General features: G+C 40.5%; 1 protein-coding gene across 1 annotated transcript in view; it reads left to right on the top strand.

The window, feature by feature from the left end:
- The window catches only part of LOC145347040 (putative Polycomb group protein ASXL3), a 181,682-nt gene that overhangs the window by 137,158 nt on the left and 17,740 nt on the right, over window positions 1-26,784 (top strand). Inside the window, exons 7-8 of the mRNA XM_080194944.1 lie at window positions 414-577; window positions 15,353-15,449. Coding sequence (XP_080051070.1) covers window positions 414-577; window positions 15,353-15,449 — 261 coding nt within the window. The remainder of the gene's footprint in view (window positions 1-413; window positions 578-15,352; window positions 15,450-26,784) is intronic.

The raw sequence follows: 26,784 nt of genomic DNA, 5'->3' as shown, positions 1-26,784 counted from the left end.
TCCAAATAATAAGCATTTGCACAACCATTCAATTACTGTCCAAAGCACCTTAAGAATCTTGAGTTAATTGTTTCAATGATTTGAACCAGTAGATTAAAACTTTTATACTGTGGCTATTTATTGATGCCCTCACTGCTGTTAGAATCATTGGCTGAAAAAGTAAATGAAACAAACAAACCTTTTAAACTAGTACTGCCGAGAGAGGGGGCACCTGTAACACTCAATAATGTAGCAGGTTTTTCTTGTTCTAAAAATATAAGTGTAACCAAGGCCACGGAGAATTTCATATGAGAAAAATATCAGCCACGATTAAATGGCAGAGCAGACTCGATGGACCGAGTGGCCTAATTCTGTTTCTAGGTCTTGTGTCTTATGGTCATATGGAATAACATTTCTCTTACCTTTTTAAACAGGACAACTAAAACGGACAAGAGGGGAGGATATTGATGTTGAAACCCCAGGATCTATCCTGGTGAACACTAACCTGCGAGCTTTAATAAACAAGCACACGTTTGCCACTCTGCCACATCATTTTCAACAACAGCTCCTGATTTTACTACCAGAAGTAGATAGGCAGGTGAGCAAAGTATAAATTACTTTATATGCTGCATTAGCGGCATAGATGTGGAACACGTTGCCTTATAGTGCATGGAAGCAAACCGTGGCTAATTTGTTTGCTAACCGATAGTGGGAAATCTAATGTGAAAAATTTGATGACAGTTACAGTGAAAGTAAATGGTCTTTCTCTTTCAGATGATGGTCAACCTGCTCTGTATTCACAACATTTTCTGTTTGTATTTTGAGTTCTCACTATGTAGAAACTTTTTTTAATCATAAGACAGTAATTATAAACAGATTGTAAATTGTTGTTTGGTAATTCAGAATTTGAGTATTGCTGAAAAAAGAGATGCTTTTTGTCCTGTGCACGTCAGGAAAATGTCTAGACCAATCAGACTCAATCTGCATGGTTTGAATTTAAACAAAGCTTGGCAATTAACTATCAGTCTTTGATTAACTAGTACACTCGTCTTGGCAATACCTCCACCAATCAGAGTCTACCTGCCAACCAATCAGAACTCACTTGTTTTGCCCTTATACATTGGTTTCCACATGCTATAAAAGTGCTATATTAGTAATTGTGTGTTTGCCAATTTGTTCTATATTTTGTATATCATTACTAATTTGTACAATCTTTTATATATCTGTTTATCTCAGAGCAATGTAGTGATGAAGCTAGCTCCAAGTCTATGAAAAATTTATCACAAGTGCCTTAAGCAACCATCAGATTTCTACACATATGTTCACAACTCAGCTTCTTAGGTCTTTTCTCTGTAAACTTCTATTTCCTTTCACTTGGAGGCTCAGCTAGGCTTAAGCAATCAAGTAAACAAAAATCTGTGACCAGACTAATATGATCAAACACAGATCAATTAAGCCTTTGACCATTAAATCTTTTCCCCATTTTAACTGATTTCAATCAAGTCATTGAGAGTTGAACTTTTCTGTTTTCTCCAAGTACAGAAATAATCTTTCAGATATAGAAGGTCTCTGATGTCTGTGTTGAGGTCTGTGCACTTGAAGTTGTGGTTCTGTGTGATTAGCTCTGTTGCACAAACCTGCAAGATACTCAATCTCAAAGTTATGCAGATGAAAACGACCTGCTCATCTTTCGATGCATTGAGGTCAATAACCTCATCCTGACATAGTCAATAATTTTGTCAGCACTTAGTAATCAGTGCAGAGAGTGAACTCTCTACCATAGTAATACAAGTTCCAATGTTCACATGCATAGATATAGGCTCATATTTCTCACTCTCAAGTAAAGTATTTATATTCAGTTTGTGACAGTGGACTTGATGCATAAGCAATTGGTCATATGCTTCTTTCAATGAACTGTGAGAATATAACTCCTGTTGCATTTCCTAACACATCTCTTGTGTTGTACATTTCCGCATGAGAGTTGGAGTGCACATGGACTGATAGAAGTGCTATCTTCGCTTTAAATTTTTCAAACATTGTTTGTTGTGTAATTGTCCATTTCTATTCTGCTCAATAATTTTTGAAGAGGCTCCATGATCTCTGTGTACTTTGAAACAAATTTGTGACAAAAGTTGTTCATACCAAGAGCAAGGGCAACTCTTTCACATTAGACTGGACCAGAAGTAGATGAATGGCTTTGGCATTGTTGTGTGTAGCCTTTATTCCAGCTGCTGTCATTTTGCATTCTAGGGAATCAATTTCAGGTGTTGCAAATGTGCATCTGTCCAAGATGAGCATCAACTATGTTTTGCAAGTTGAGTGAGCACTGTTAATAAACACTGAACATACTGTAGTTTGTCCTTTCTATGGAAAATGATATTATCAATTAGGTTAATTGTCCCATCAGCATCTAACAAAACTGAAGAAACTATCTTCTAAAATCCTCTAGGTGCTGAACTTAGTCCATTGGACATCCTTCGGTTCTGAAACACATTTCTTGAATAACAAAATAGTAAGGTTTTGGCTTTGCCCTGCTAAAGGCATCTGAAGATAGCTGTGATAAATATAAAGCATTGTGAAGACTGCAGAGTCATGAAATGGATTGTTGGAAGTGGATCTTTGTCTGAGAATGATGGCTTTGTTGACCACATTAAAATCAATGCGTAGTCTAAGCTCATCACTTGTAACAATGATATTGGATAATGAGTTGACTCACTCAGTGACACTATCTGCTTCGATTTGTTTCAGCTCTTGTGGCACTTCAGTATGAATTACAAACAGCAACTGTCTCAAATTTTGCAATCGCTTTGTTTTGAGGTGGATGTAGTGTGACTTGATGAGCATTTGCACCTTTTGAGACCAGGTTTTTAAAACCCATTGAAAGGATGTGGGTGTTGCAAGCAATGCCAGCATTTATTGCCCTCGAGGAGCTCTTTAGGAGCTACTTTTTGAATCATCAGACCATTAGACATAGGAGCGGAATTAGGCCACTCTGCCCATCGGGTCTGCTCCACCATTCAATCATGGCTGATACTTTTCTCATCCCCATTCTCCTGCCTTTTCCCCATACCCCTGATCCCCTTATTACTCAAGGACCTATCTATCTTTGTCTTAAAGACACTCAAAGACCTGGCCTCCAGAGCCTTCTGTGGCAAAGAGTTCCACAGATTCACCACTCTCTGGCTGAAGAAATTCCTCCTCATCTGTGTTTTAAAGGATCGTCTCTTTAACCTGAGGTTTGATCCCCTGGTTCTAGTTTTTCCTACTAGTGGAACCATCCTCTCCACATCCACCCTATCCAGGCCTCGCTGTATCCTGTAAATTTCAATAAGATCCCCCCTCGTCCTTCTAAGCTCCAATGACTACAGACCCAGAGTCCTCAACCGTTCCTCCTATGACAAGCTTTTTATTCAAAGGACCATTCTTGTGAACCTCCCCTGGATCCTTTCCAAGTCCAGGACATCCTTTCTTAAATATGGGGCCCAAAACTGCTCACAATACTCTAAATGAGATCTAACCAGAGCCTTATAAAGCCTCAGAAGTACATTCCTGCTCTTGTATTCTAGCCCTCTCAACATGAATGCTAACATTGCATTTGCCTTCCTAACTGCCGACTGAACCGGCACATTAATCTTAAGAGAATCTTGAACAATGACTCCCAAATCCCTTTGTGCTCTTGATTTCTTTAGCATTTCTCCATTTAGAAAATAATCTATGCTTCCATTCCTCCTTCCAAAGTGCATAACGTCACACTTTTCCACATTGTATTCTATCTGCCTCTTCTTTGCCCACTCTCCTAACCTGTTCAAGTCCTTTTGCAGCTCCCCTGCTCCCTCAATACTACCTGATCCTCTATATATCCTTGTATCACCTGCAAACTTAGCAACAGTGCCTCCAGTTCCTTCTTCCAAATTGTTAATGTGTATTGTGAAAGGTTTGGTCCCAGCACCAACCCCTGAGGCACACTGCTAGTCACCAGCTGGTATCCTGGAAAAAAACCATTTATCCCCACTCTCTGCCTTCTGTCAGTCAGCCAATCCTCTATCAATGTTAGGATCTTACCTTTAACACCATGGGGTCTTAACTTATTTAACAGTCTCCTGTGTGGTACCTTTCAAAGGCCTTTTGAAAATCTAAATAAATCACGTCCACTGGCTCTTTATCTAACTTCCTTCTTACCTCCTCAAACAATTCTAACAAATTTGTCAGACGTGACTTCCCCTTGGCGAACCACTGCAGTCCACGTAGTATAGCTACACCAACAATGCTGTTAGGGAGGAAATTCCAAGAATTTGATCCAGTGACTGTAAAAGAATAGTGATATATTTCCAAATCAGGATGCTGTATGGCTTGAAAGGGAACTTCCGGATGGTGGTGTCCTTGTCCTAGATGATAGTGATCGTGGGTTTGGGGTAAGTGATGCTTAAGGAACTTTGATGTGTTCCTGCAGTGCATCCTGTAGATGGTAAACACTGCAATCACTGTACATCAGTGGTGGAGGGAGTGAATATTTCTGGAAGGAGTGTCAATCAAGTGGGCTTCTTTGTCCTGGATGGTGTCAAGTTTCTTGAGTGTTGTTGGAGTTGCACTCGTCCAGGTGCATGAAGAGTATTCCATCATACTCCTGACTTGTGCCTGGTAGATGGTGTAGGTGGTGGACAGGCTCTGGGGAGTCAGGAGGTGAATTGCTTGCTGCGGACTTCCTACCCTCTGACCTTGTAACCACAGTATTTATATGGCTAGTCCAGTTCAATTTCTGGTCAATGGTAACTACCAGGATGTTGATAGTAAGTATTTGGTGATGATAATGCCAATGAATTCAAGGGGCAATAGTTAGATTCTCTCTTGTTAGAGATGGTCATTTACTGGAACTTGTGTGGTACAAATGTTACTTGCCACTTGTCAGTCCAAGTCTGGATATTGCATTTGGCCATGCACAGCATGGTATTTGACTGTGATTGGACGTATACTCTTTAACAATATAACTGGTTGGGCATTCCTGCATAAATTCTTTGAATCTAACATGGCAGATTTGATATGGATTGCCAAAGCTGTTTCTTTGCAAAATCAAATCATTCTCCTCCATGAGGACACGTTCCCTAATTTGTGGAATTGAAGTCTTTACAGTTAAGTGGTCACAAACTTGTTTGTTAATGTGCCAGATTCACATGTAGGAGCCATGTATTTTTTTGACTTGTTCATGGGATGTGGGCATCTCTGGTTGGGTCAGCATTTATTGCCCATCCCCAAGGGCATTTAAGAGTCAACCACATTGCTATGGGTCTGGTGTCACATGTAGGCCAGACTTGGTAAAGACAGCAGATTTCCTTCCCTAAAGGTCATTCATTAAGATTATGATTAGATTTTTAATTCCAGATTTTTATTGAATTCAAATTTCACCAACTGGTAGGATCCAAACTCAGTCCCCCAGATCATTATGCTGAGTCCCTGGATTACTTGTCCAGTGACAATACTACACCACCATCTTTAGGCTTTAACCCTAAACTTCATCAATACCTTGACATGAGATGATCCCTGGACAAGGAAATAAATGATTCCGAGCTTTAAAATTAACGTTTTCTCAACCGTCCTTGTTGCCAATATTTTTATGTATTCATTGCTTTGTTGTATATTTTATGTACCTGATTTACCTATAGCAATGCAGAGATGATACTTGTTCTAAATCAAAAACAGATTTACCTATAGTCCTTCGAAATACCTCAGGAATCACAGGATTTCTACACAACTGTTCACAGGTCAGGTCAGCTCTGCAGGTCTTTTCTCTAGAAGCTATTGGTTACTTTAGCTCAGAGGCTTCACCCAGGCTTAAGCAATCAAGTACAGTAAACATACATCTATGAATAAACTAACGTAGTGAAACACAGATCAATTAAACAGTTGAACACTACAGGAGTAATTTTACAATCCCTTAGTGACTATGGAGTATAGCACTCAAGAGATATGGGATATGGGATTGAGATAGACAGACAAGGAGATAGAGCTGCGACACTGCAGCCAGATGCCCTGAACTGTGATGCCATCAAAAAAGTTTCCTCCCTTGGACTCAAGAACACAGAATAATTCTTATTCTTTAAACATGGCATTTAAAGAAGGGTACAAGAATAACATAACCGTATTTGTTTGTGCTGTAGTTTACACCAACAGAACCATAACATGCTATTTTAGATGAGTCAGATTGGAAAATTCTCATGTCAAACAGAAATTACTTCAAGTTTATTTATTAATATCACAAGTAGGCTTACATTAACACTGCAATTAAGTTAGTGTAAAAATCCCCTAGTTGCCACACTCCAGTGCCTGTTCAGGTACACTGAGGGAGAATTTAGCATGGCCATTGCACCTAACCAGCACATCTTTCAGACTTTTTATGGTGTATACTTAGAATTGTAAGACGGTCATGTCTCAGTTCAATCCTGTTTTATTAAGAGGTTGCAAACATCTTCTGAAAGCGTTGCCAAAGTGTACATGACTTCAAACAGAAGATATTTCTCTTCAACTTTATATGGCGTTTCTTCTCAATTGTCATTTTTCCTTCTCCTTGGTGTTGTTTAGTCATGTTGGATTCTGAGAAATTACATCCATTTTACATTTTAACACTAAAGTTTTATTTTAACTGAAGATGGAGTGTAGTGTCCAGTCTTCTCTACTGCTCTCGCTATTGGAGATGTGTAAATAAAGTTAGTTCAATAACAGCTGTCTGCAATTGAATATGTGCCAGTCTTACTCAGTGCTGCACAGCATTTGGAGTATGAGTATTAAGATTCATTTTATTCCAATCATCCATCCCTGTTGCATAACATGTGATAAATGATAAATCAGCACCAATAACAAACTACATCTTTTAGCTCAGTTCAATTTTATAATAAAGAAGAAATCTAAACTCCAACTGCTTTTGGATTAGTGCAGCATAACGTTCTCTGCCCCATTAACCTGGGTTTCCTCACTTCCTCCACTCTTGGAGGATTTTAGGGAATTCTGGTGCTGAAAATTACAATTATACTGTGAGTCTAAATCATAAATCTTGCTGAAAACCCCCAGAATGCAAAAAGAAATAGAGTATCTGAAGGTCATTTTTCATATTTTATTAAATATAATTCCTAATTTTGCAACATTATGAGAAACATTTTTCTCATTTTTTGCAGATGTTGTTATTCCAATTTGCTTTACCCATAGCAGTTGTGATTAGTGTTTTTTGTAATTCTGCAATATTACAGGATCAAGAATCCAGAAAAAATGTATTATTGCATTCGGTCCTAAGCAAACCAGCTCAAAAACAAAGTAAGGCTTTTTAATCACTGTTTTTTAAATAAGTAAGAACCAATTTTATGGAAATAAACTTCAGGCATGGAGCCATAACTGCTCCAAAAGACTGTTTTTCTTTAACATTGTGTTATGGGATTTTCTCTGCTATTTTCTGGATTTAATTCCCTGATTTTGTCCATTTTTAAAATTTAAACTAAATCAGTGGTCTTGATTATTATTGTAGGTTCCTTTATAACCAGGGGCAGGGGGGAAGGAAGGAGGGGGCGATCACGGCATCAGAAGGTTGATGTAAATATATATTTGCAGATCTATTGATACATTTATCGCTTTCTCGCTTATAATTAGTAAACTTTCCTAAACTTCCATGAAAGGGGTGATTTATGTACCCTACATCAAACAATAAAATGTCACTATTGATAGATTTTAACAAATCTTGTTCAATTGTCAGACACTGGAATTGTTCATGTGTCAATGTAATTTATGTTAGACACTCCAATGGGTTTTTGGATGTGATGGTAATCGGAAGGTGAGAAAATGCTGTCTAGCTACAAACTGACATTCATAGGTGTCTTGAGCTAGTTACATTATCTTAGCTCCAGGCTCTAGATAATGTAATGATAGTGAAAAATATAAAGAGGTGGGGGGGGGTGGGGAGAGGTGGCAATTACCTTTCATACCGGATGGGATTTACCCTAGGATTCTCTGGGAGGCAAGGGAGGAGATTGCAGAGCCTCTGGCTCTGATCTTCAGGTCGTCGTTGGCCACCGGTATAGTGCCAGAAGATTGGAGGTTAGCGAATGTTGTCCCATTGTTTGAGAAGGGGAACAGAGACTTCCCCGGGAATTATAGACCGGTGAGTCTTCCTTCTGTTGTGGGCAAGGTTTTAGAAAAAATTATTAGGGATAGGATTTATAGTTATTTGGAGAGTAATGAAATGATTAGAGATAGTCAGCATGGTTTTGTGGCGGGTAGGTCGTGCCTTACTAACCTTATTGAGTTTTTTGAGAAAGTGACCAAAGAGGTGGATGGGGGTAAGGCAGTTGACGTGGTGTATATGGATTTTAGTAAGGCGTTTGATAAGGTTCACCATGGAAGCCTTCTGCAGAAATTGCAGATGTATGGGATTGAGGGTGATTTAGGAAATTGGATTAGGAATTGGCTGGCGGATAGGAGACAGAGGGTGGTGGTTGATGGTAAGTATTCGACATGGAGTTCAGTTACGAGTGGTGTGCCTTAAGGATCTGTTTTGGGGCCACTGCTGTTTGTATTTTTATAAATGATCTGGATGAGGGTATAGCTGGGTGGATTAGTAAATTTGCTGATGACACCAAAGTCGGAGGTGTGATTGATAGTGAGGAAGGGTGTCTTAGTCTACAGGGAGACTTGGACAAGTTGCAGAGCTGGGCCGAGAGGTGGAGGATGGAGTTTAATGCGGAAAAATGTGAGGTAATTCACTTTGGCAGGAATAATGGATGTGTAGAGTATAGGGCTAACGGTAGGACTCTGAATAGTGTGGATGAACAGAGGGATCTAGGTGTATGTGTACATAGATCCCTGAAAGTTGGGAATCAAGTAGATAGGGTTGTTAGGAAGGCATACGGTGTCTTGGCGTTTATTGGTAGGGGATTGAATTTAGGAGCCGCAGCGTCATGTTGCAACTGTACAAAACTCTGGTGCGGCCGCACTTGGAGTGTTGTGTGCAGTTCTGGTCCCCACATTATAGGAAGGATGTGGAGGCTTTGGAGAGGGTGCAGAGGAGGTTTACCAGGATGTTGCCTGGTATGGAGGGGAGGTCCTATGAGGAGAGACTGAGGGATTTGAGGTTGTTTTCATTAGAAAGAAGGCGGCTGCGAGGGGACCTTATTGAAACATATAAGATGATCAGAGGTTTGGATAGGGTGGACAGTGATAGCCTTTTTCCTCGGATGGAGAAAGCTAGCACGAGGGGGCATAGCTTTAAATTAAGGGGTGGTAGTTATAGGACGGATGTCAGGGGCAGGTTCTTTACCCAGAGGGTGGTGAGGGATTGGAATGCCCTGCCTGCTGCAGTTGTAAATGCACCTAGTTTGGGGGCGTTTAAGAGATCCGTGGATAGGTTTATGGATGGAAAGGGTTTGGTTTAGGTTAGAGGGTCATTGTTTTTTAACTGGTCGGCGCAACATCGTGGGCCGAAGGGCCTGTTCTGCGCTGTAATGTTCTATGTTCTATGTTCTATACTAAAACTGGACAACTACTTCAATACAAGATCACAATGAATCCTATTGCTCTGCAATTCAGCATACTTGCTATTTCCATGGCTTTTGCCAGAATCTTACTGTGTTCCTGCCACCAATGTAAAGTGAGCCCTCAGTGAAGGTTACTGTGTGCTGACTGAAGAAACATCAACATTTAAGGAGAAACTGATGATTTTGCTTGTAAATTGAATCAGCAACTTTTTATGTTTCTTGCCCAGCTATTTTGTTGGTTTGAGCCAAGAATTTTAGCTCGGGTATTTTTAATTGCAGCAATTATAATTTTAGCATTTTAATAGAACTCCCATTATTTCCATGTTATTTTGAGGAGAAAGAACATGAAATGGCTATTCCATTGACAAGAGGCTCCTACTGTGATGGACAATCCACAACTATTATCACCCACACAGCCACCAACATATCACATGTCTTGGCAAGTCTGAGGAAGACTGTCTTTGCAGCTTACGTTTCACAGGAACGACAATGACAGACTTATGCAGTCTACTCAAAACAATCTCCAACATGGGAATGGCAGTGCCAGTAACTAGTAAGTTCACCACACCCTGAACTTTTAGGCTGTGGCTCACGACAAACTGTAGTGAGCCACACCAGCAACATCGACTAGCCTGCAATTCGCAGATATATCTAAAAAGTGGCTAATGCACTGTTTGACAGGGCAGCATTTTCCCTGTAGACATAGAAGAACAGAATGAAAGGATACACACTTTTCAAATAGCAGGATTCTGCATAATACTGAAGGATCTGTTGATGGCCCAATGAGGTCCTGCACACAATTATTTTATCTCCATTTCCACAAATGTTTCTATCCCATCAGCGATTACTAATTTAATACGATGCAAGAGAGAGAGAGATGGAGAATATTTACTTCCCAGGCACAGCCTTGACATCATTTGTTTTGTACAATTAATGAAACATTTGCTATCTGATTCTCCACATTGTACCCTACCTGGTAACTCACTTGCTACAGGGGAGATTACACTTCTGGTAATACTTGGCCGAGGAAAAAGATTTGGCAGCATGGGGAGAAACACTCTCCCAGGCACCCTAGAGCTGGGTTTGATGGGTAGTGGTTTTCGGGGGGGGCGGGTGGCAAGCATTTGGCCAATTTACTGACATGTTCCCACCTTCAGTGTCTTTTCCCAGGAGTGGGATGGGCCTGATGTTGGCAACTTGTGCACCTGTGGAGGGAAGTACTTGTAGGTACTTGTGCAATTCTCTGCAATCTTCCTAATACAAGTCAATTTAGCCTGTGTCACAAAGGGTCTCATTGTGTCAACACACCGACAATCAGAGAAGGTGGCTGCAAAGTGGGAAGTCAGAGCTGAGTGCAACTTCAATGATTTTTAATGGTTATCAGCAAAAAATGGCAAGGCCAATATATTTCCAATTTCAGGCTTCCCATCACCTGCAGGCGTATCCCTCAAAAGTACTGTCACTGGTAAGGACTGCAGGCCATTGTGGCGATATATTGCACTGCATCCACTTCCTGCCTCCTGAACACCCTCTTCCCCCTGCTGCCCCTAATTGGACAGTGAAGACAGAGACAGCTTGCTAATTGGCCAGAGAACATACCATGGCAGCAAGTGGGGCCAGAACCTGCAAATGATTCCACCTCACAAAAATACTCAGAAGCCAGAAGATTCCTTGGAGTAGGGGGAATGAGTGAAGCACTGCTTCCTAGGACTGAACTCTACGAAGTGAAGATCATCATGTGTTAGTATGTAGCCGCATGAAATCTTTTCAAATGTCTATTTCATAAAAGCAGGCTGGGTCATATGGGATTGTGAGTCAGCAAGTTAGTGCATGAAAAGAAAGAACATCAGGAGAAGGTACCTGCCCAGACCGGAAGAGGCCTCCAACATCACTCTCCTCTGTTCTCGCTGTGCTGTCTAGCCTACTGATTATTAAAATAACATCTGCAGATGCATTCCAGGGATTACTGTTCTTTGACTCTTCTATTTATGATGCAAGCAGAGAATTTGAGTATCAACCAATGAAAATGTCAAGCAGGAAAAGACCAGGAAATTCATTTAGTTTGTCCTCCTCAGTTGCGATGTGTTTTACATCACCATTCAGATCCATTAGGAACCTTGTAATTTCCTCAGAGAATCGAGTGATATAAAGTATCATAAGCACACATGCTTCCAGTCACATAAAACTCTATCTCCATCCCTGCACTATTTGACTGTACCTCATCATCAATCATTCATTGGAGTTCTTTAAAATGCTCTCCAGTTGATTGTTCATTTAGGAACTATTTCTCCAGCTCCCTTTGCTGTGGATTTATCATAGATTTTGCTCAATTCTCTTTACAGGGCTGGAAGAATTGGAAGGTGAAGTTACAGAGGTTGTAGGGAAAATAGAGAGATCTGCACCTGTAACCTGCATGGCACGTCGATTTATTCAAAAAATATTGGAAAGCAGAAATTATATAGAAGATTATTATAAAACATGAAAGGACAAACAGATTTTTTTCCAAAAAAGGTTTTTAAAGGGATAAGTGTCTATTTAGATTTTTTTCCTGGATATACTACCCTGTCTGCAAACAGTACTCTTTAACAATGTTATGGTGAAAACCGCAAAGAAAAAGTTATATTCTTTATCAAATTGGAAACAAGACAAAGGCGCTGACACCTGTTAGTTTTTTTAAAATTTATTTATGGGACATGCGCATCACTGACTGGCCAGCATTTATTGCCCATTCCTAGTTGCTCTCGGAGAGTCAACCACATTGCTGTGGCTCTGTAGTCATATGTAGGTCAGAATGGGTAAGTGTTGCAGATTTCCTTCCCTAAAGGACATTAGTGAACCAGATGGGTTTTTCCAACGATTGTTTCATAGTCATCAGTAGATTCTTAATTTCAGATATCTTTTATTGAATTCAAATTCCACTGTCTACCGTGGCAGGATTTGAACCTGGGTCACCAGAACATTAGCTGAGTTTCTGGATTAATAGTCTAGAGATAATACCACTACGCCATTGCCTCCCCATTAATACCCACCAAGGAGGTACTTTGACGTTGCTAGAGAACAACTTTTTATTCATGGTTTCCATCATAACATTGCTAAAGAGTACTGGTTGCAGACAAGGCTGCTGGCAGGGTAGCATATCCAGAAAAGGAAATCCAAATAGGCATTTATTCCTCTACTTTAATTTTGCTGAAGCTCATTTGCTTCACAACTTTCTGAGAAAATAAAGGATGTACAGGTATCTGTAGAGTTGATCTGCAAAAGTGAATGCTCTAAAAATAAGGTACCACTATCTGGCCTACACCTGATGAAAAGTAGTTGTCTATCACTGTGCATTGTCCTCGAGTTACTTCCTCATTGTAACATAATGTTCTAATTAACCATGATTAAATTTTACAATTGGGTATTATCCAGTAAATTTCAAAAAACTAATTAAATAGGTTTTTAGACATATCAGGGTAGATTTTCAGATCAGTCAAGCATATTTTTGGATGTAAAGTAAGTTTAACCAATCAGAAAATTAGATCACTACCTATTAGACTGGTTCCTCATTCATTTTAACCTGATCCAATCTGGCATCATAAATTTTAATGTGTGCAAGAAACAGCCTTGAGTTTGTGGACGGATGCACATAAATGATGGCAGGTACTGTATAATGAATGGCCACAATTTTCAATAATATGAACACAAAATGCAAGATATACTCTGCAGTCGAACAACATCTGTGGAGAGAGAACCAAAGATAACACCAGTGATATTTCTTCAGAATTTTCCATAATTTTTGCTAATTTAATGCTGTTTTACCCAACCCAAATATAAACTGGATATCCAGGATTGCAGGTATTGAGCCGAGCCCTGTAACAAGAGTTCCAAATTATTAGGCAATCCTCAATTGTTTTATTTTACTACTTTTTCTGTTATTAGTTAGATTTTCAGAAGTCTTTGCAACAAATGCCATGGTGCATTTTTTTAACAGTGGCTGATATAGTGAAGTGGTGGGTTTTCCCTGTGGGAATCCATCCCCTCCCAGGATTGAGAGGAAGGAAGGATCAAGGAGGGATGTCAGATCATTCCAAGCTGTCCCCTAAAGAGTGTAATTTATATATCGAGATGTGCTCACCTTTTCTTATCATGAAAAGAAATATAATGCACCATTTTATCTACATCTTTTCTGTGCCTTCAACTAATATGCTATCACCTATGCTAAAGTACTTTCCCTTTTCAATATATTACAAAGCTTAAACTCTTGTTACCTGATGAAATAATTTCCCAAATCTTTGCAACAACATTCATGCAACAAAATGTTAATAATTGAAGCTATCTGATTCCAATGTTTTTGGTTATATATTCCCAGTAACAGTGCAAATGTAAATACTCTTAAAACCAGCACAGTCCTTCTTTTAGACTGTGTCCCAGTGGAAGAAATATTTGAGTTGATCAATTGCTGTATGTGAGTTGCAGTCTCAAGGGATTGAAGTGCCTCTTGCTTTCTGTCATTAGAGTTCTGAGGCAAAACTATTATCCACAAGAGCAATTCAGCCTGTCCTACACCCCTGCCCTTCCCAGATGGCCCTACATTTCTTTTGCTTTCAGATCCTTAGCCAGTCCATTTTGAAAGCCAAGATTGAACCTCCTCCAATCAGATCATCAGGTAGCAGATGTCAGATCCTAGCCACTCACTGTGCAAACTGTTCTTACTCATGTTGTTTTTGGTTCCTTTACCAATCATTAAGTCTGTGTCCCCTAGTGCCAGTGGGAATAGTTTCTCTCTCCTTAGGGCACCTCGTGATTTTCAGCACATCTATTAAATCACTCAACCTTTCTCTCGCTGCGTCAGCTTGTGTACAAAATCACTATGAATTCCACAAACTAATCGACCCCTGATTAGTTCATCAGTGAAAGTTCCAAACAGACATTTCTTTGCCAATATTTTCAGAGTGATCATGTAAGACTGTACTGATTCATCTGCTCTTTAGTTTGCTGAATTGACCACATGTCTTCCTTGGATTATTATCTTTTAAATCAGGAGACAGATATTTTCAAACTTTTTAAGATTATTTCAAGGTCCTTCTACCCAGTGATAGCTTCTTTGAGCTATCACTGGGTAGAGGAAATGCCAGTGGGCCCAAGCTCCCCAAATGAGGGCCTCAAGGACCCTGGGGCTGAAAACAGGCGCTACCTTCTTTTTGAGACTAATAGCCTTTTGCTTCAGTGTGCCTGACATGTTGGAGGATCTGGTGAAGGCAGGTGGCTGGAGATGAGTGTGTTTGACTCATACTTAAATTTAAAGTCAGGGCTTTCGAACCTGCCAGTTGACAGCAGGTGGACGAATCAACTGCTGGCCACCAAGTAGTTCTGGGGGAAACTTGTCTGTGTATAATTAATAAGTTTTCAATTGCAGAATCTGGTATGGGATCTCACCATTCTGGCCAGCAAAAAAGGCACCACCAGGGGGGCCCAACATCACACTTAACCTCAAAATGGGAGAATTCCCTCCAAGCATCAGTACACTGCAGGATATGTTGTGCAATTTATGCACAACATGTAGAAACATAGCCACTGACGTCAATTGCCACTGACATACAGAGCTAAATGGTTCCTCTATGCTATTGGGACAATTTCTGTATGCAAGCAAGTTTCATCAATTTTTTTGGGGAGAAGTTCAATATTGATTTGTACTTGAGGCAAATTCAGCGGCTACAATCTCAATGTATAACAGTTTAATCCAATCCTGACTGCTTGCTGCATATAATGCACAAACAGTTCCATAGAAAATTAAAAACCTTTGTTCCCAATTGGTAGAGTAACATTTCTAGAATGTAATGTTTATTTAATTCTATCTCATGCTGCGATTACCTTGTTTTTAGGTTGGGTGTGATGGTGTTTCTCGCCTCAGTGCTTCAGCCCTGAATAATGAATTCTTTGCTTATGCAGCACAAGGTTGGAAAGAGCGATTAGCAGAAGGTACAATTAATTCATCAATACATCTAATTCTGGGATATACAAACTGAAATTTAAATTTTATGCTTGTCTTAAAGTTGGAATCATTGCATATTGTGTACTCTGTATGCATATTTTTGTAATATTTCCCATTCTTTTCCCTTTTGAATAGTACAAAAAAAGACCCTTCACAGCATTTTTACTGTAGCTTTTGTTAGCCTCTGCTTAGCAGGCAAGCAGCCAGATAGCAGGGTGAGTGCAAGAGAGCTCCTACTTCCCGGTCTCACAAACAGAGCTCATCTTCACAGCACTTCCAAGTAATGTACACAGTATGCAATTGTCATTGAATTTCAGGCACCACTGTTCAGTAAAAGTTAATGTGAATATCTGTGTAAAATCTGCATTGTTGTCCACTGAGCAGTTTATTGGAGACTCTTCACAAATGCGTCACGCTGTCTTTTTGAGCATTAACTCAGTTAGATTCAAACCCATAATGATAGCAGTGTAGGGAACCTTTCCAACACAAATCACTACTTTCTTCTGGAATAAATATCAGTTGTAACTACAGACTGTGAAAATTTAAATCTCAAAGACATGGGCTTATTAAAACTTTAACTTCAGGTATATCCATAATTCATTCATTTTTGTAACAGGGAGAAGAAAACTAACAGACATTATTACAGATTTAGAGGTGAACCCAGGCAAATTCTGATTCTGGTATTTTATTTAGTGCATCGATATTTTAGAGTGTTTGTAATTCTGTATTATAAACCAAAAATAATTTCTCTTGAAAGGGTATAAATATGAAAATAGAATCTTACTTTTATACAGTTTGGCTCAGTCCAGTAAAAATGAATATAGATATATTATGGCTGGAATTTTCTGGTCCTTCCCGTCAGCAGGATCTTCTAGTCCTGTCGATGGCCCTCCTGCGGCATGTTCCCTGGTGGCAGGACATGCGGGGCACACAAAACCCTGTAGATATCAGCAGCCCTGAAGATCCCACAGCCATCCAATGGAAATCCTGTCCTTTGTTAATTTATAAATGGAAATATTTACAGCACACAGTTACAATGTTCATAAGCAGAAGAACATTTTGTGGATGCAAAACAAAACTGGCCTTTCTCACTGTGCCTGACCCTGCGGTAGCCCAGAGGCGAGCATAATTATTACATGAGTTGAAGGCTCATTGATGTAACTACTTTGAACCAACTATATATACATTTTAGTGACTTCAGAAGGAAAAGGAATGGGTTGATACTGAAAATCATAGAAATAAGGTCTGTAAAAGGGTCACACTCAAATGCCTTGAACACCTTGTTTGAATCCCTTCATTCCGGTTTCTGCCCTACAACAACACCAAAACTGCTCTAATCAAAGTTACAAATGGCATCTGAGTGACATGGTAAATTATCCCTCCTTATCCTTCTCAATTGTCTGAGGCCTTTGACAATTGTTCACCACATCATTCTTCCCCAACCTCAAACTGGATAGGATTACACTTACATAATTGCATTCTTATCCATCTAATCATATACAGACAGACTTCTCTTTCTGCTCCTGCACTGTTCCCACTGGTGTCTCCTAAGGAACTATCCTTGGCCTATTCTCATTTCTTACATGCCCTTTGGTGACATCAACTGAAAGCACAATGGCCAAAAAAACTTTTGGTTTCCGGAACATTGGAAATTGGACATAGCACTGAAAATGTATGTCAGGACCCTAAGTCCTGGTGTGAATTGGGAATTGCCTAGGTAGTTTCCATTTCTAATGGGTAATTCACCTGCTCCCCATGAAACTCTACAAGAGTTAGAGATTTGGGACGGTTCCATGGTATTACAGTTTAAAACCTAGTCTAACATCTGGATAACTACAAAACCACCCCTCCAATCATTCACCCTTACCGGTTCAAATCATGCCCTCATCACCAACTATTCTCTGACCACCTCCCTACTCGCAGAACCTGACCCGACTACGCCCTGACTACCCAAATGTGCCACCAACATGATCCTCGTCCTGATCTGGCCACCCCTCCCATTTAACAATGTCCCCCTCTACTTCCTGACTACCATCGCAACCTGATCTGACTACTAACATATGAAATGGGAGCAGAGGTAGTCCATTCTGTCCCTAGGGCTTGCTCCACCATTCAGTAAGATCATGGCTGATTTGTTTGTGTTTCGACATCCACTTTGCCGCCATCTGCTCCAATAATCTTTGATTCCCTTGCCTAAGAAGAATCTATCAACCTCTGCTTTAAAAATATTCAATGACCCTGCCTCCACTGCCTCCTAAGGCAGAGAGTTCCAAAGTCACGCAACTCTCTGAGATAAAAAAAATTCGAATCATCTCTGTCTAAAAGGGTGATCCCCAGTTTTAAAACAGTGTCCCCCCAGTTCATTCTTCCTGAAAAAAGGAGGCCAAAACTACACAAAGTTTTCAATATGTGGTCTCACATATTGTACTGTACAACAGAAGCATGACATCCCTACTTTTATGTTCAATCCCTCTCATACCTGCACACTCATTTTTAGTGACTTGTGCATAGAACACCTAAATCCCTCTACACCTTGGAATTCTGCAGCTGTTCTCTGTTTAAGTCATACTTGGCTTTTTAATTCTTCTTGCCTAAATAAACAACTTCACACTTTGACTCACTCAACCTATCTATGTCCATCTGCAAACTTCTTATGTCCCCTTCATAACATACTTTCCTCCCTGTCTTGTATCATCTGCAAATGTAGCTGGCATGCCTTTGTTCCCCTTATCTAAATACATTGTAAAAAGTTAAGATCCCAGCACCGGCTCCTGCACGATTGCATCCTGCCAAATCACAAAAAAGACCCATTTATGCATACTCTGTTTTCAGCCAGGCAATCTTCTATCCATGCTAATATGTGACCCATAATGGCTATCAAATCATATTTATTTATTTCAATGTGCACTATCAATTCATTTAAGTTATAAATGCTATGTACATTCAGATAGAGAGCCTTAAGTTTTGTCTTTATCTTTGAAACCTCTAGGGTAGAGTCTCCCATAAAAAATCTAAGTACCGAATTTGTGTGACAATGAGTGACTCTCGCCAATTTTTTTAATTGGGATTTTCAAAATGAATCTCCCACACTCTGAGCACTGCAGAGTGTGCTAGCAAGATTCAGATTGAAAAGCATGGGGTGGGGTCTATTCCCACTGGAGAGGCCAGCAGCATAGCATTGAACGGGCTACCATGCACGCACCAATCTGTCAGTGCCTAGATTGGCACAAGCAGTGGCCCCACACTGTTGGCCTTCTGATCACTGGTCATTTCAATCACTATCCAGCCCTGCGGCCCTGAATTGCTGCCCATTCGACCCCCCAACCCCTGATCGCTGGCCTCCTGGGTAAGCCCCGATGTCTCCCCACTCCCCACCCACTAGCTTCAATCTCCCTGACCCGGGGCCCACCCACGGCAGTTCCAAACCCTCCCCCACAGTCCTGATCTCTCTGACCCCTCACCCCCACCCCCAATCACCCCACTCCCAGCAAGTCGCCCCCACCCCACCCAGATGGCCAGCCCCGATCACCCCCTTCCCACCCTCTGCTGCGATCTCTATGCAGAATGGCTACAGGACCCCTCACTACCACCGATCGCCCCCCCACAGACCCCTCTCCCTAATAGGACCCTCTAGCGCCACCCCTTGTCACTATCCAATGCACGATGGACATTGCCAAGGTACCCCTTGGGCATTGCCAGTTTGCCCCTTAGGCAGTCAGGGGCCAAACTTGCACTGCCAGGCTGGCACTACCCAGGAGGAACCACCCTGGCCCCTAACCTGCTCCCTCCAGTAGGGTCAGCCACCTGTCCCCCATTAGCGGGGAGCAGGATTAATTCTGCTGGAGTGAACCAATTCCTGGTGTATGGGGGGGGTGGTGGGTAGACACTACCGGGCCTGGAAACTTCAGTCTCAAACATAGGGAAACGCAGATCTCCCTACCCGCAGCACAGTGGGCTGGGAGAAACGTCCCCCCCGCCACCTCCTCAGTCTTGAATATCAGTGTCATAGGGGCATACAGTGCAGACAAGGTCGTTTAGCCCATCGACCCTGTTACCAACAATAACTACCACTAAAGTTGCACTGATCCCATTTTCCAGCACATGTCCCATATCCTTGAATGTGATGGTTTCGAGCGCTCATCAAAATACTTAGGTTTTTCTTTTCTGTCCCGTCCTGCCATCCTCTGACCCTCATTTCCTATGTTACTAGTTTGCTTTCCTGTCTTGACTCTACCTCTTGATTTGCTACATCATGCCAAGCTTGATCACTCTCTGCCCCTGCCCTTGTTTAGTTCAAAGCCCTTCTTACTCCACTGATTATCTGGTTGCTGGAACACTGGTTCCAATACGATTCAGGTATACCGTTTCAATGGTACAGCCCCACTTTCTCCAATACTGATGTCAGTGACCCATGAACCAGAACCTACTTTTCCCACCAGTCTTTGAGCCATGCGTTCAGTTCCGTAATGTTATTTCTCCTATTCCAGTTTGCACGTGGCTCAGGTAACAATAGAGATTATTACCTTTGAGGCTCTGCTTCTTAATTTGGCGCCTAGCTCTTCATACTGAGTAGGCAGCATCTTTTTCCTTGTCACACAATCATAGAATCCCTACCGTGCAGAAGGAGGCCATTCTGCCCATCGAGTCTGCACCAACCACAATCCCATCCAGGCCCTATTCCTATAACCCCACACATTTATCCTCTAATTCCCCTGACACTCGAGTCAATTTAGCATGGCCAATCAACCTAATCCACACATCTTTGGACTATGGGAAGAAACTGGAGCACCAAGAAGAAACACATGCAGACATGGGGAGAATATGCAAACTCCACACAGACAGTGACCCGAGGCTGGAATTGAACCTGGGTCCCTGGCGCTGTGAGGCAGCAGTGCTAACCATTGTGCCACCATGCCACCCATATTATTCTGCCTATATTGTTGATATCTACATGTATTCTGACAGCTGGATTCTCCCTCCTTGCACTCTAAACTCCTCTCCAGCCCTGAGCAGATGTCTCGAACCCTGGAATCGGGCAGGCAATACAGCCTCCTGGACTCTTGCTATGTGTTACAGAGAACATTGCCAATCGCACTCACTATACTATTGCCTACTATCACTACGTTTGTTTTTGCTTCCCCTACTTGGACAACTTCTTGAATCATGGTGCCATGGTCAACCTGTTTATCCACCTTGCAGACCCCACTTTTGCCCACACAGATTGTGAGAACCTCAAATATGTTTGACAATTGCAAAGTCTGAGGCTCCATCTGCTCAGTCATATTTCACAATTAGAACATCCCAATCTAAACCACCCAGCCCCCAACCCAACCCAACTACCTTCCTGAACCAACTACCTTTCAAATGCATTATGAGATGTGGCTGATAATCTGTTGAAACAGCTGCATTTCAGGGAAAATGTTCCTGATTGACAGCTCTTGCTATCTAATCTGTTCTGTCAATTGCATGATATTTACTTAACAAGATAAAGACATTTCAAATGAATGCAGTTTCAGCTATTGATTCTTTGAAGTATCTGGCTGACTGACATTTTATAGGGCTGTAATGAAAGGAAATTGCATTCAAAAAGTGGAAAGTTATGGATGAATAACTACCTTTGAAACTTTTTCACACATACTATAATTACTGTAGGGTTTGTTGGTTTTGTTCAGACTGTACAGTGGGTGGAAGGGCATGGAGGTGCCATAGCTTGGCTTGGACCATGGGGTTGCGTAGAGGGGCATGGGTTGGCATCAATAATGTGAGGGGCTTTAGGGGATGGGTCGAGGGCAATAGCTTTGCAAGGAGGGTGTCGTGGGCGATAGGTATAGCTTGGCACCTCTGAAGTGCCGTGAACCATGAATCCTTTAAAAGCTGGCCCAACTCCAAGAATATTGTGGAGGATTAGGACATGCCTATGCACAATTGAGCTGACCAGGTCAGGAGTGCAGGGTGCAGATTCATGACTCGAACCGACCCACACCCTTAATCTGCACTGGTGAAAATTGGGGCACCAGCAATGGGGTCAGGAATCCCAGAATTAGGTGCCAACTACCATTTTTACACCTTCACAGAGACTCCCCAACTCTTTGAAAATCCAACCCTGTATAATTAGAAATTGTTGTTGTTGTAATTAGAAGCTGTTGAAATTTTCTAATGCATACAATTAAAAATTAGAATTGATGATAATTGCACATGAATGCTTAACATGCTTATATAACATTCCTCGTCCTTTATTTTACTAGAGATGTTTACCTATTTAAAATACATGATTAATGCCCTTCATTAAAACAGAGATGGAAAAATGTCATTCAAACATGCTAAGGTCCTCCAAAAAATGTTTATTTCTTGTACATTGTAATTGTTTTTTTTAAAGGACAAAAATGAACCAGAACATGGTTTGCAGGAAGGGGAATTGTGCTCTCTTGTGGACCTGACTGACAGACTGGAGTTCACAATCCATTATTCTCTTATTGATGATCAATATTGCTCTTTTCATTTCACCATGGATGTTGACTGCTCTAATAAGACTGGGCTCATTCTCAATTCATTTCACATGAGCAATGGGACCTAGTTCACTACTTCCAATGTTACAGAATATCACAATTCTGGCTTGGAAATATAACACTGTTTCTTCACTGTTGCTTGGTGAAAATAATGGAATGTCCTCTCTATCAGGACTGAGGGTATACCGACACCACAAGGTCTGTTGCAATTAGGGATGGGCAATAAATGCTGGGCTAGCTAGCAATGCCCACATTCCATGAATGAGTGAAAAGAAGATCCTAGCCAGGCATTGGAACTCAGCACAAACAGATAAATAACCTACATCATACATCATAACAGTGCACCGTGGTAAAATCCTAAATATAGGGATCTCAGCTTCATTCTTTAAATTAAGTAAAACTCATCACTGTTTCAACTCACTCACTATCTCTTTTTCACACCTGAGCAATCCAGCAACTGGTGTTACAGAAACGTTTGCATAAAGCCATTTAATGTATTTGCAGCAAAAACAGCTTCTCAATCTCAAAACAAATTTTGCAACTAATCATGAAGAAAATAATTCTTCATATAAGACAATTGTTGGGCATACACAAAAACTTCTTTGAGAAGTTTCTTAATGCTGAATTTAGGCAGTAGATTATAGTTCCTGAATGAGATCACCGTTTATTTACTGAGAACATATGTGTTTACTTAATATGTGGAATCTGAAAATCCAAGTATTTACTAAAAGAATGAGGTTACAATGTTTACTGTTTAAATCAAAAGAATTATTCATAACTTTGTTCTATCTTAAATGATCAGTTAAAGATATTCAAAATACAAATAACACAGTTACCTATTTTTTAAACCAAATTTTTACCACATCAATTTGACTGACCCCCAAATCTTATATCAGATACTAAGCAAAATTTGGAATTAACTACTTATCTAAGTACTGCTTTGAAGATTCATGTAAGGGCGAAGATCTCCTAGGCCTTTGTCTTACTTCCAGCGAGGTTTTCCCCCAACCATTTCACAGTTCAACATATAAGTAGCTAGCTTCTTAGGCATAGTCACCTCAGATCAGAACTCTCCTGGTTCTGATGTTCTTTGATGTTCTGGGATACTATATCTCTCTCTCTAACTATCTATATATTTCCTATTAATATCGCTGTCACTGTCTCTCACCTCTCTCACACAGCTTGGCTATCTCAGATACGATGTGGATATGCCGGCGTTGGACTGGGGTAAACACAGTAAAAAGTCTGACAACATCAGGTTTTAGTCCAACCGATTTATTTGATAGTAAACTCACTAGCTTTCAAGGGGATTCCCTCTTCTTCAGGTGAATGGAGAGTTCTGGCCTCAGACAGAGCATATGAAGCACAGACAGTTTAGAGATTACTGATTAGAATGCAAATCTTTACACCTAACCTGCTGTTCAAGTCCTAAAGTGGCCGACAATGTGTGTGGAAGGAGCACTGATCACAGGTTAAAGAGATGTGTATTGTCCCCAGACAGTACAGTAAGTGAGGTTTTGCAAACCCAGGCAAGTCACGGGGGTTACAGGTAGTGCGACATGAACCCAAGATCCCTGTTGAGACCGTCCTCATGTGTGTGGAGCTTGGCTATCAGTCTCTGCTCAGCGACTCTGCGCTGTCGTGTGTCGTGAAGGCCGCCTTGGAGAATGCTTACCCGCAGGTCTCCAAGGCAACCTTCAGGTAAGCATTCTCCAAGGCGGCCTTCACGACACACGACAGCACAGAGTCGCTGAGCAGAGACTGATAGCCAAGCTCCGCACACATGAGGACGGTCTCAACAGGGATCTTGGGTTCATGTCGCACTATCTGTAACCCCCGTGACTTGCCTGGGTTTGCAAAACCTCACTTACTGTACTGTCTGGGGACAATACACGTCTCTTTAACCTGTGATCAGTGCTCCTTCCACACACATTGTCGGCCACTTTAGGACTTGAACAGCAGGTTAGGTGTAAAGATTTGCATTCTAATCAGTAATCTCTAAACTGTCTGTGCTTCATATGCTCTGTCTGAGGCCAGAACTCTCCATTCACCTGAAGAAGAGGGAATCCCCTCGAAAGCTAGTGAGTTTACTGTCAAATAAATCGGTTGGACTAAAACCTGGTGTTGTTAGACTTTTTACTATCTCAGCTACCTCATTCACTTTTAAGAATTTTTTAGTTAATAAGAGGTTTAAAATCTTTCAGCCGACACAACACATTTCAAATGAACTCTACTGGAAAGAGATGTTCCTTGCTCTGTAGCTAAATTGTTCTCAAACTAAAAACTAAACCCCTGCTTGAGATCAGAGCCACATCCACAATCTGCTCATCCTGATAATTAACTTCCATTTGACCAATTGCTATTCCATTATTTATTTCCAAGGCAATTTGGTCACATGATTGTTGCCAGGCACTTTGCCAATTACTAGAGAAATCTAATTCTTAATGGGTCTAACAACCCAACATAGAATATCGATTTTCTCCCCCAAGACATACAAGCCATCACAATTATAATCTTCTTCAAAGACAGACAATGAACACACTCTGTAACTGCATTTCTCAGAAAACATCATTTCATTGGAAGCCAACTGTGCATCAAATTAATGCACATCTAATAATGGTAGACCGTAAAATCCAATCAGTAGCTTCTAACAACTTTCTTTCAGCACCACACCCACCTAAGCTGATTGGTTGATACTGTCAATTTTTAATGCCAGTTTTTTTGTAATTGTAAACTGAAAGGAAGGCAAAGAGGAAGTAAGAAGTTAAATGATCAACCATCTTAAAGGAAAATAGTAACATATTTTATAGGGATATCAATAAAAAAGGAAGGCCATCATTGGAATAGAACCATTAAGGGCTAAACACGTTTCTAGCATGGATAAGGATAAAGAAAAAGCAGAATTATTGAAGAATGATTTCACTTTGTTATTTACTAGGCAGACATGAAATTAATGGATGAGATGAGTAATGAGATATGTGCATTTAAAATTTAAACAAGGGGGTGTGTTGAGTGAACTAAACAAACCCAAAGAGGATAAAACCCTTAGTCCAGATGAATTATATTTGCGTATTTTAAAAGAATCTAGGGAAGAGATAGCAGAGGCATTCCTACTCACATTTAGGGAAGGCAATGGTATTATAATATTGTCACTGGACTAATAATCCAATGACACAGGAAATCCTCAGGGACCTGGGTTCAAATTCCATCACAACATAAAAGTCTGGAATTAAAAATCTAATGATGACCATGACTAATGTCAATTGTTATAAAAACCCAACTGGTTCACTAATATCATTTAGGGAAGGAAATCTGCTGCTCCTTACCTGGTCTGTTCTGCATGTAACTCCAGATCCACAGCAATGTGTTTGACACTTAACTATCCAAGTAAGCCAATCAGTTCAAGAGCAATTTGGGATGGGTAGTAAATGCTGGCCCAGCCAGCGATGCCCACATCCCATGAATGAATAAAGTAAATAAATAAATAGAAAAAGGTGTAATGCCAGAAGGCTGATGACTAGCTAATTTCATTCCTACATTTAAGAAGGGACAGAATATGTCCGTGGAATTATAGCCCAATCGTCTTAACATCAATAGTAGCAAAAAAAGGAATTTTTTTTAAAGTTGTGAATAGAAAATCATTTATGACTGAAAAATATAATGAACAGTCAGCATTGATTTCAAAAGAGAAAATCTTGCTTGACCAATCTTACTGTATTTTTGAGGAGGCAATGGAGGATGTAGATAATGGTAATTTAGTAGATGTAATTTCTTTGGATTTTTAAAAGGCCTTTAAAAATGTGTTCCATAACAACAAACAATGAATAAAAAAACATACAGAGTCATGGGACAAGTGGCAAAATAGATTACTATCTCATTCGAAGACACAAAGCAGAGAGTGGAGAAAAGGATAGTTATTCACAATGGCAGAAGGTAGAAAGCGATGTTACATAAGGATCAATGCTGAAACCACTGCTGTTCACAATTTACATAAATGATTTAGACTTGGAATCAGAAATTGGGGGATATAGTCAACATTGAGGAGGACTGCAACAAGTTATAGGAGGAAATTAATAAACTTGCAAAATTGGCAAATAATTGACAAACGAAGTTCAACACTGCTAATTGCGTAGTAGTATGTTTTGGTATCCCACCTAGACTTGCATCTTCCAAGAAGTCTCATTACTTGGAAGATGCAAATCTAGATAGGGTAGAAGAACAAAAAGATCACAAGTACACATACATCAATCATTAAAGGCTGTGTTGCAGATTAGCAATGACATCACAAAACAAAACCAAGCCCTAAATGGTGTTTTCAGAGGGATAGAAGTGAAAAGTAAAAAAAATTATTCAAAACCTATATCGAACATTGGTGAGACCACACTCAGAGTACAGCATGCAGTTCTGATTGTCATATTATGAAAAGAGTATAGAGACACTGGAGAGGGTTCTTTATATGAATGATACCAAAAATGTATGGAAATATCAGGAAAACATTCGCCTTTGAAAGAAGGAAGCTGAGGGGTGACCTAATAGAGACCTTTAAAACTTATGAATGGTTTTGATGGGATGAGTACAGAAATAATGGGCCAGAATCTCATTACTAAGGCAGGTAGCATGAGTTGGGATATCTCCTGAACTAGCTGGACTCACATTGGCAAATGGTACACCAAATTGCACGATTTTCGATCAGTGGGTGGGCAAGTGCCAGGGCGGGCTGGTTAAAAGACCCACATTGATTCTATGAAACTTCATCCCAGTTGTTTCAGAAACTATTGGGGCCCTCATAGCACACTCAACCTCGATTGCCCCTTAC

The sequence above is a fragment of the Carcharhinus amblyrhynchos genome, chromosome 8 (genome assembly GCF_965287045.1).
Source record: "Carcharhinus amblyrhynchos chromosome 8, sCarAmb.v2.hapA, whole genome shotgun sequence".
NCBI lineage: Eukaryota > Metazoa > Chordata > Chondrichthyes > Carcharhiniformes > Carcharhinidae > Carcharhinus > Carcharhinus amblyrhynchos.
The sequence above is the reverse complement of the archived record's forward strand: the minus strand, read 5'-3'. Positions and strand labels throughout refer to the sequence as shown.